We start from the raw sequence: 11909 nt of genomic DNA, 5'->3' as shown, positions 1-11909 counted from the left end.
AGAAAATCCTGACCTCACTCCCGATCCCCACTTCCCCTCACTCTGACATTTCACCACCCCTCCATCCAGAAGCTCCTCTCCTACGAGCCTTCACTCTGATCACTACGGAGACTTTCCTAGCCACCCTGCAAATTGTGAAAAGTGGCTCTCCATCGGACCCAGCTCCCATCAGTAAGTTAAAACTGGTAGCCCCCACTGTAGCCCCCCACTATCACCAACTTAATCAATGCCTCCTTTAAAGAGGGCTCTGTTCTGGCTAACTGGAAGAAAGCTACCGTCAAAGCTCTCCTGAAAAAACCCCACCTAGACCCAACCGACCCCTCCAACTTCAGACCCATTTCGCTCCTCCCTGGGATCAGCAAAGTGGCCGAACGGATAGCGAACCAGCAACTTTCCAATTTTTTGGAGACGAACCATCTACTACGTGACTCTCAGACCGGTTTCATACCAGGGCACGGCACTGACACTGCCCTTCTGGCAGTGGTCGAAGAGGCGAGAAACATCATAGACACAGGAGGATCAGTGGCAGTGATCCTCCTCGACCTGAGCGCCGCCTTTGACACGGTGGACCCTGATATCCTGGTCCACCGGTTAAGTCTAGTTGGAGTCACCGACTCTGCCCTTGCCTGGATTAAATCTTTCCTGGAGGAAAGAACCTTTCAGGTGTCCGACGGTACTGCCACGTCCAAGGCTCTACCTATGCAGTGTGGGGTTCCCCAGGGCTCCTCCCTGAGCCCCACGCTTTTTAATGTTTATATGTCCCCCCTTGAGGACATTATCACTCCCTTCGGTGTTAAAACAGTAATGTACGCCGACGACACACAGCTGGTGGTTTCCATCAACCAATCAAACACCAGCCTAGGAAATCTCTCCAGGTGTCTAGAAAGAGTCTCCCAATGGATGTGTGACTCCCGACTTAAACTGAATGGAGACAAATCGGAGATCCTTCTCCTGGGTAATCCTAACAAACTCCCAACTAACCTTGTGATGTATTCCTATAGGTACTGTATCGATTCCCCTATTCCTGACCCTGGTTTGGTTAATAATTAACTAGCAGCCATCCAACGGTGCAAAAACCGTTATCTGATTAAGCCACACCACGGCACAGAAGCGCATTATCTGATTAGGTCATAACGCATGCCATCTAATTAGACAAGCGATATTCCTCCAGCCCCTGATAAGGCATACAGAGTTCTCAAAACAAATCAAACCTACAGCGACCTGGGAAATTCCCATAGCCATTGTTTTGATTTCACCGAGAACTTCAGCAAAAGAATGTGCGAACGAAACCGTTCATATGACATCCTTATTGACGTATATATGTCCATCCTTACGTCAATCTCGGCACCTTTCAGGTATAAATATTACTGACATTGCCTTAAGCAAACACATGCGGTGGTGACGAGATTGGAGCAGCGAGACGTGCCGAGGAGCCCAGCAGAGAGCAAAGCCCACAGGCGCTGCCCCTCCTTCCTGACGCGCTGAGAACGAGACGCTGCCTTTCTCCTGCTGAGAAATCCAGCTCCGGCGCTTCCAAGCAGCCCTCGCAGGCAGCTGGAATATCAAGACCTGGGATAAGAGATACCAGCCCTCCACCATTCTAGATCTCAGGTACAGAACTGAATAACCCCTTGCAGAGAATTCTCGAGTCAGTCCCTTGGCAAAACAAACTTAACTTAAACTGCTACTTATCTACTCCCGCCCACGTATTAGGCTTAGGTCAGGTACACTGGGGTAGGCGTGGTTAGAAGCACCAGTTGAGTACGATTAGTCAAATGTATATATGTATGTATCTATTTTATCCATTTTAAAGTATCATATGGCTCAGAAACCATCTCAATGCTTTTACAGTATTATTTTATAATTCTGTCTTTACTGTATGCACTTTACTTAACTATAAGTATTGCAATAATAGCGATTCATTTCTCTTGTATGAGAAAAGAGACTGATCAATAAATAACATCTTTTATTGAACACGCCCGTCTCTTCCTTTTCTCTACAATCTGGTGAAACTAAGAATGCACTGAACTGACTGAGTAAAATAAGTTATCTTTTGTTTTCACACGACTCTAGAGATACACTCTTGATTAGGGGAGAGCAAAGTTGTCATGTTCTATGGTTGTCAGAAACTAAATCCCTTCTTGTCTATCCAGGGAGGTTAAAATCCTCCTTGCCTATTCGAGAAAGTTTCTAGTGAACTCTGAGCTAGCTGGCAAACACAAAACTTTAAGTCTAATATCGTCGGTAGAAGACCTAGTTAACCTCTGCCCTAGGTCTATACTATTGAAGATATTATTCCAATGCGCAGAGCCTATTGGGATATTAGGAACTACACTACATGGCGCCCAACGTTTGGATAGGCGATAAAACTAACGCAAGACATTAGAGTAACTCAGTCGTGCTTTTTCACACAGACCTTTTTTCCCATAATACTCCAAAGACGTCTGGAGTGGGTGAAAGGTCATATCCGCCAAACCTCGCAGGAGGAGACTCCTATGTATGGTTCTTGGTTTACTCAATGTTGAAGGATACCCTGTTCCAAAATATTGTGCATCTAATCTTTGTTTCCATAGAAACCTGATCTGCAAATAAATAAAATAATCTTCTTGACAATAGTATGTCAGAAACTGAAGAAGAAAGGGAGACAGCTAGATTAGCAACTGAACTCCTAGCAGCTGACAATACTCTGCTGCAAAATGACCCGGATATAATACTCATCCCGGTCAACATAAGAAAATCTATAACCTTAAAACTTATAGAAAATGGACTGACACCAAGAGGTGGTACAGTCATATTCGTAGTTGAGGCACACGAATATCGGCAGACAGAGGTATTCTATTCATGGATAAACTTTCCAGCAGCAAACGCTGTAACAAAGGACTTCCACTATTACAAAATAGAGGAACCTCCTAATGAGTACACTCCTTTCGAGGAGGTGGAAATACCACTCAAATTCCAAGAGCACCTTCTCTTGTTTAATGGCGCCCTAAAACATAATAATCACATCACCAGGCTCGGTCCACTAGGCAGACCAGGAGCAACGTGGCCGGTCCTAGCCGGATACACACCACATCCAGACATTGAAGAAATGCCTGCACCAGATCTTTTAGCACAGCTAAAACAATTAATAAAAATACATAGACAATTAGTCCAATATGTAATGCGGACTTCAACAATCCAACCAGCAATTAAAATTCCACAGCTGACCACTCATCAGGGGAACACAAATAAAATTACACCACAGAACATACAGTCCTGTCTAGGTAAAGTACCCGCAAAACGGGAACAAATTCCTTTCTGGCTAGCACAAAAAATCACTCAAATAGAGGCGGTGTTTCCAGATACCACCCCTGTTGACAAACATAGGATTCTGACTATCTGTCTTCCAATGGGAATCCCACCACATGTGGAGGACTGTGACACTTGGGGAACAGTCTTTGCTTCCATTTACACAAAAACACATGGTGTACCATCCATGTCAGTAATACCAGATGTGCTAAAACAGATTCAAGATGAATACGGTCCAGAACCCGCCTTAACTCTCGGTATGAAACTACTGAAAGATTTCAAGCAGGTCTCTGCAATATTATTAGCCAACATAAAGGGAGAAGCAGCAAATGTGGCGATTCACCAGAGGTTAAAAGAGACAAATATAGCAGACCAACCATCTGAAATTGCCAGAATCATAGAAAAATCCTATGAAGAACTAGGAAGAGATAGTTTGGGTGGAATACCAGTGAAACCCCAACTATTTGAAAGTCCTGAAAAGGTATTTATAAAAAATAATTTAAACACTCAAAAAAAGAGCTGGGATGGAAATAAGCAATCCAATCCTAAAGAAAAAAGATTCCAGTCCAGAGGAAGGTCTCCTCGGCGGAGAAAAAGATCTCCTGATCAAGGATGCAAGTCTCCCCAAAGGGAGCCCTCTGTGAAAAAATACAACCTTAGAAATAGGCATAATATAAAAAAGCCTGATAGATATCAAGATATTGATACACGTCCCTCTCAATCTTTTCAGACTTCCTCGCAGAAATCGGAAAGAAGAGGACGATCAGAACACAGGGAAGAGCACGTCAAGTCAAAAGACAAAGAACCTGCTCATCTGAATAAAAAATTACAATTCCCAAAAAAGAAGGTAGCCAGTATTAAAGTAATCAACAATGCCGAAAATACTGAGGACACAGCTGAAAAACGGAGAATGGGCTCAGACAATGCTAGACAGCGCAGCAGAAGTGAGCATAGCTCGCAAAGTCCTTATGAATCATCTGGAGACAGTGGACACGAATGAATACATTCAGGTCGAAACAGCAGATACCAGAGTTAGCAAACCTCATAAAATATATGAAATAACATTGCGTATAGAGGGGGATAATCTCTCCAAGGGCTATGACATCCTTCTAGCTGAACGAGACTGGCCTCCAGAGTTTGTCAGGGAGTGCCCACATGGCGAAGATATAATTATCATGCAAAAACGTGTTGCACACCTATTTTTAAACAATTTTCTCTTCTTTTTGTTGATCAAAATATTCATCTCGTGCGTGCTCACTTAAGACGTGCTAAACCCACAACTTCACGTGTAGAATTAAACCATCAAACAATATGAGGCAACTTTTTGCCTCAACATCAGTGGCGACAGCTTTTTCAATTTTGCAATTGCATCCATTTTTTTAAACTCATCCATTTTTTACACAAACTTCTTTGGTCATCTTAAACATCCTCTGTTTTTTATCATTCTCATTCTTTTAACACCTCCAGCAAGACCGCATTTTTTCTGGGTTTCTCATGTTACTGCGGGCCATCCGAACCTCTATCCAATAACACGTACTTAGGCGTGGTTCATTAAAAAGCAGTTTATTGGCCCAATGCATTTCAGACCCCACGGGTCCTTCGTAAGGGGAAAACTAGATACTTGTTCTTTTCTTGCAATGCATTTAAAGTAGTTTTAGAGGCCTCCAAATCGTTGTTCAACACTTTGATCTGCTGGTCAAAGTTTATCTGGTGAGAAGTGAGCTCCTTCTCCTTAACCTCAAGCTTATTCTTGGCTTCCATCAATTCCACACAAAGGCTGTTAATCTTTTTCTTTGTGCTGTCATCTGAAAATTTGACTTTCATTAACTCATTAGCCTTCTGCAAGTCAGCAAGCTGTCTTTCCAATGATACTATGCTTGCTGCCAGAGCCGATTTTTCTCGAATTGCTGCAGTCAGTTTAGCTTCAGTCTTCTTAAACTCCTCCTCTAGGTCATGGAGCTGCTTGTCCTGTTCACCACGCTCTTTAACCAATGACCGGATCTCCTTCTCCAATGACTTTTGTTTCTTCAGCTCTCGCACAAAATCTGAATCCTTCTCAGACTTACGACTCAAGTTTGGTGTTGAGCCAAGAGAAGCTTGTTTTCTAGGACGTGTTGGTGAGGAAAATTCCCTTTCATAATCCAGACTTTGCGTGCTGCCAGCCCCATCATCCTTTGATTTCTGGAATCTTTGAGATTTTGGAAAGGATGTAGCTCCTTTAATACCATCACGGTCCTTGACATCATATGAACCAGGAGCTGGGGCACAGCCGACGAAATACGAAAGCTATCCAAAGTTGGCAACTTTGGATAGCTTTCGTATTTTGGCGTTTGTATTAATAGTTTGTTCCCTGTTCTTGGAGCAAGGCGTCTCTGTTTTCTGGGAGTCCCGAAGCAGACATGTCATTCCCTAAGGCTCCCATTAAGCGTTTCAACGAACACGTCGGCTGTGCCCCAGCTCCTGGTTCATATGATGTCAAGGACCGTGATGGTATTAAAGGAGCTACATCCTTTCCAAAATCTCAAAGATTCCAGAAATCAAAGGATGATGGGGCTGGCAGCACGCAAAGTCTGGATTATGAAAGGGAATTTTCCTCACCAACACGTCCTAGAAAACAAGCTTCTCTTGGCTCAACACCAAACTTGAGTCGTAAGTCTGAGAAGGATTCAGATTTTGTGCGAGAGCTGAAGAAACAAAAGTCATTGGAGAAGGAGATCCGGTCATTGGTTAAAGAGCGTGGTGAACAGGACAAGCAGCTCCATGACCTAGAGGAGGAGTTTAAGAAGACTGAAGCTAAACTGACTGCAGCAATTCGAGAAAAATCGGCTCTGGCAGCAAGCATAGTATCATTGGAAAGACAGCTTGCTGACTTGCAGAAGGCTAATGAGTTAATGAAAGTCAAATTTTCAGATGACAGCACAAAGAAAAAGATTAACAGCCTTTGTGTGGAATTGATGGAAGCCAAGAATAAGCTTGAGGTTAAGGAGAAGGAGCTCACTTCTCACCAGATAAACTTTGACCAGCAGATCAAAGTGTTGAACAACGATTTGGAGGCCTCTAAAACTACTTTAAATGCATTGCAAGAAAAGAACAAGTATCTAGTTTTCCCCTGACGAAGGACCCGTGGGGTCTGAAATGCATTGGGCCAATAAACTGCTTTTTAATGAACCACGCCTAAGTACGTGTTATTGGATAGAGGTTCGGATGGCCCGCAGTAACATGAGAAACCCAGAAAAAATGCGGTCTTGCTGGAGGTGTTAAAAGAATGAGAATGATAAAAAACAGAGGATGTTTAAGATGACCAAAGAAGTTTGTGTAAAAAATGGATGAGTTTAAAAAAATGGATGCAATTGCAAAATTGAAAAAGCTGTCGCCACTGATGTTGAGGCAAAAAGTTGCCTCATATTGTTTGAAGATATAATTATGCCTGCCTTCTCAAACCATATTCCAATTCATAAAAAATATACACTTGCAAGAAAGTGGGCAGTAGCTCAAGCCCCTGCCTTATATAAAAATCATGTGGGATGGGATGAGGACTCTCCTCCTCACAAAATCCAGTTAAAATCACAACCTACTGCACAGAGGCAGTACCCGATTAAGCAAGAAGCTAAAAAACAGGTAAAAGAGATCCTAGATCAACTTGAATACCAGGGGGTGATTGAAACTTGCACCTCACAAATGAACAACCCTTTGTTTCCTGTCTCCAAACCAGACAATTCATATCGTCTAGTTTTGGACTACAGACACCTTAACTCATGTTGCAAAACATTTGCAGTACAAAACTCGCATAGTGCTGCACTAATGAATAACATAGTGCGCAAAAAATACAAAACCACATTAGATATTTCTAATGGATTCTTTTGTCAAAATATAGCACCAGAGAGCAGATATTTGACGGCGTTCTCAATAAATGGCACGCAAAAAATTTTCTGTCGTTTGCCCCAGGGGTTCAAAAACAGCCCAGGATTATTCTCAGCGAGAGTAACAGAATTACTACAAACATATGATGACGAGGCATTATCTTATGTCGACGACATCTATCTAACAGATGATGACTTGGATACTCACTTGAAGAGAGTGAACACCATAAAACTTGGGTTCGCAGCAGAGGGTTACAAATTCAACTTTAAAAAGTCAAGAATTGCCCATCTAACAGTCCTGTTTTTAGGATATGAACTATCAAGTGAAGGCAAAAGCCTGGCCGACAATTTCCTAGAGAAATGTGCTGTAATCCAAGCACCTAGAACACTGAAAAACTTACAATCAATTCTAGGCTTCCTAAATTTCGGAAGAACTTACATTATAAATTATGCAGAGAGAATTAAACCTCTCTATGATCTAATAAAACCAGATTTTAAAAGAATTAATTGGACTCAAAAACACACAGAAATTTTGAGATCTTTACAAACAGACATGTTAGTTAAAACAAAACTACAAACACGTGACAACACACGCAACCTTGTGATTCGAGTCATCCCAGGAAGATGCGGATTCACATACCTGACCTCTAATGAGGGAGAGAAGGTACCAATAGCATACAAATCACATTTGTACACAAAAGCTGAAATGAAATTTAGCCCAACGGAAAAAATTCTGACCGCGGTACAGACTGCTGTAGCAAAGGAGCGGGCCCTAGCACAGGGTAAACGAATAATCATCGTGACACCTATACCAGCCCTAGAGGCGGTAACAAAGGCAAGCATTCCGAATGCTAAAGCACTCCATCCGAGGTGGATACAGTGGGCTAACTCTCTTGCTGCAACAGACGTGGTATACAAATTTGATCCCAATTTAAAAACACAAGAATTTCTCCAATATGAATTAGAATGTCCACCGCCGACCGAAATTCTGCCTCTAGAACATTACGGCTGCATAATATATACAGACGGATCAGCACAACCCGCAGTGGGGGGTAAGCAAGCCTACAGTGCTGCGTGCACGATTGTTAGAGGTCGCTGGCACGAAGGAAAATTTAAACCAGTGGTCACTAAAACGCAATCTCTGGGAGACTATACAGCTCAAAGAGCAGAACTACTGGTATTCAAGATGGCGCTTGAAAATGCCGATCGAGAATTCCCCACACTTATTGTGTGCGATTCGTATTACTGCGTCCAATCTTACAATGAATACTTGCAGATCTGGGTTCAGAATGGTTTTAAAGATGCAAAAGGTGGCACAATCAAACATAAAATGCTTTGGGAACAAGTAGTTCTTTTGCAAAAGGAACTACAAAAGACTCACGTGATACATACACTGAGTCATCAGCGTGATGGCGTTCACGTTGCAGGGAATTCATTGGCTGAGACAGCCACAGCGGTAGCAACTAAACCGGCCTCCGTAGCTACAAAAAAGCGTACAGTAAAACACATTGACGGTGAAACTGTGCTGGCGGTGAAAACGTCATCAAAAGGCGACTGCTCAGCGCTACCGATCAATTATCCACTCAATTATACATACATAATCGATGCAAACTCAGTCCCTTTTGCTCGAATCCCTGGAGTGGGGGATAGAGTAATTCCAAACACGGACAGGAGAGGCTTGTTAATAGCAGACGCACATATGGGTGAGGGTCTCAGACACCTTAAGCAAAAAGATTCTCTGGAAGAATTACAATCAGTGTACTGGTGGCCAGGCATGAGCCTGCATCATCACATTTTTGTAAAAAACTGCCCAGACTGCAATAGAGATCGCAGTGGCGAGCGAGGAGGACTATTGCCATGGCACTTCGCTCCAGAAAAACAACAACAATAAGAAAGTACCCATCACGAAAAAACGTTATATTAACATAAAAAGACTAATTTTCACTTATAATGTAGACCCCAGCGCTCGGCTGACGTCTGGACTGTTATAAAAGGATTTGCGAGTCTATAATGGCATATACGCTAGGAGCATGCTACGTTTTGACTAATGTATTCCCTTTAGCCCTCAAGCTTATGGGGAAGCATGGCCAAATGAGCATTGCATAGCGGGACTCTTCTCACTTCCTTCCTGAGGGATACGGGATGGTGTAAAGAAAAAACCAAGACATAGAGCAATCTATAACGGAAAAGGTATTAGGTTCGGGAGCTGGGTGGGTCAAACATTTAATAAGTGTCCAACGTAGTCTAAATAACCTGCCAAGGAATTCTCTGAAAGGGTTCAGTCCGTACGAACTATTGTTCGGGACTAGAATGATGATCCAAGATCTTGATAGTCAGACTTCAGTGGTTAAAAACAAAAACTTTGATATCAAAGATCGTTTGGCTATTTTGCAGGACTTAAATGAAACAAGAAAAGACCTGAGCAACATAAAGTTGAAACAACAGCCAACAACCACTGAAGAAAAACCACCTGTCCCAGCAAGGCCTGTCTGGATTCCAAAAGTCGGGGATCTGGTCAGAGAAAAGATCGCGGTAAAGAAGGAATTTGGGCCTTCTTACAGAAAAGCAGTTCCTGTCTTGTCTATCAACGGGACAAGATCAGTAGTACTACCGCCCCTTGCTGGTAAAAAGGAGAACCGAGTCATATCCATCGACCTGGTAAAACCACAATCATGTGGCCGATAACAAACAGTAGGCCAAGTGGACTCCCAAGAAGTAGCAGAACACCAATGTTTGCTACGAATACAGAGGTTCAACATCTTGGAAAATCTACAGTGAAACAACAAGGACTATGCAACAAAGCAATGGAACTTGAACCTCTTAAAACCCAAATCAAAGCTTTTCATCAAGAAACAACAACCTATGATGATGTAACTACAGACTTTGCTAATGAAACAAAGCAAAATCCAAAAGCAATTGGAACAATTGACAGAACAGTATCCGGCTACTTCATCAACTTCGATGATTCATCTGAAGATCTGAGTGAACCTAAGAAACAGCCATCAACAAAAACTTTTAAAGATAAAGCTAAGGAACTTTTTCAACAGCTGAAAGAAACCTATCTGATTTCTCCATGGATTGAATTTTGGGTGGCCTTCGGTGCATTTATCCTCATTCTTTGGCTCATCATGGTACTATGCTTGGGACATTTCATTGAAGGAAAATATGCTAAAATGGACACAGCAAGCCAGAAAATCAACTTGGTCCTTAAACCACACACATCCTCACACATCGGGAAAAGAGAACTTTCTTCAGTGAACTTCACAGCCAATCCTATACCTGGCGGTGTAGCAGGGGACAAAACTGATTATGAAATCTATGGTCCAGTTGAAATCCTGAAATATCCACACCAATTCAAGATCTCATTGAGTGACTTTGTAAAACCAAGCACATTTGCTGATGATTGGGACTTTGAAAGTATTAATGATATGATGTCTGATCTTGTGATGTCTGCTAAATTCACAGAACATGATTATTTGCAGGGTTCGTCTAATTATGATCAGATGTTCAGCTACAACCACTATGGTAACCATTATCTACATAAATCTGCACAACCTAGAAATGTTTTAAATTATAACCAATGGAAACATTGTGCTACTCCTCCAAAAGGTAGCTCAAAAACATTTTATGATAAATATTCATACTTTTCAGGGTTTAACACAAGTAATGCAGAAACATTTTATTTCAAATTGTCAAATAAGACAGGTATGAAGACCATGCTTACAAACACAAAATTTATATATTCCGATTCATTTTTTGAGCAAATGAATACATTTGGGTTTGATTTCTGGAACAATAACATTGAAACAAAAACTGTTTGGGGTACAAGAGATTGGCAAGTACAAGGTATAGAATCATTGTTTAGAGCCTGCATGATCCCAGAACAAATTATATTTTTGAACGACACTATTCAACAAACTACCTGTCTTGGCTTAGCCAAAATCAAAGATTTGAACAAACCGTCTATTCCAAAGCCAACAGTGAACAGTAATAGCTCTATAGATGTTGAGATAGACGTAAACCATATATTAAACCAAAACAGAACACATCCTGAATGGAAAAAATGGTTGATCTGGCCCACAGATACAAATAACTGTCAAGACAGATTCCTGAACAAAATACAGGGGTTCACATTGACTAGGCCAGACCCTAGATATTCCCAAAGACAACATCCAGGGATAGTAACCACCTACAGCGTGGGCAAGCTCTGCCTTCAATGGCTACAAACGTCCACACTGGCTGAAATTAAGCAACACCTAACTTTACTTACAGAAGGTGCTGACTTGCGTGATTTTATTATGGGACCACGCAAACAGCGTCAAAAACGTTTCATAGCGGCCTCTATATATGCAGCTTATAACGAAGTCTGGAAAGTAACTCAAATTGAGACAGCAGAAAAAATACGGGAGATTGACCGTATTAATTTGGAAAAATCACTTTCTGTGGTGGACAATGGGTTAATGACTCTGTCCTCCAGAATATATTCTCTGGACAGCATTGTGTCTTCAGCAATCGATATAATATCGCAAGACTTACTGATGTTACAACACGGTCAGTCCCAATTGCGTTCTATTGTACAGCTTGGCTGGACGTTACAAAATCTGCGTTCTGGCTATGTGCCTTGGCGTTTAATCAACACAACGTCATTATTTAATATCTTTAACCTTACTGATAAACAAATCAGTTTGGCACAGAAGGGTGCTGACTATACAATTCTGAGCATTGAAAAACTAGAGAGATTACCATTGACAATGTCAGAAC

The 11909-nt window shown here is 41.8% G+C and overlaps 1 protein-coding gene across 1 annotated transcript; it reads left to right on the top strand.

Moving 5' to 3' along the window:
• Positions 1-5593: 5593 nt before the first annotated feature.
• LOC144773912 (hyaluronan mediated motility receptor-like) lies at positions 5594-6401 on the top strand. Its single transcript, XM_078658976.1, has one exon. It carries the CDS (start codon positions 5688-5690, stop codon positions 6399-6401), a length of 714 nt encoding a protein of 237 aa, XP_078515102.1. The 5' UTR covers positions 5594-5687.
• Positions 6402-11909: the final 5508 nt, after the last annotated feature.

Source organism: Lissotriton helveticus, chromosome 8 (genome assembly GCF_964261635.1).
Source record: "Lissotriton helveticus chromosome 8, aLisHel1.1, whole genome shotgun sequence".
NCBI classification, from domain to species: Eukaryota; Metazoa; Chordata; class Amphibia; order Caudata; family Salamandridae; genus Lissotriton; species Lissotriton helveticus.
This window is presented reverse-complemented; position numbering and strand designations above follow the sequence as displayed.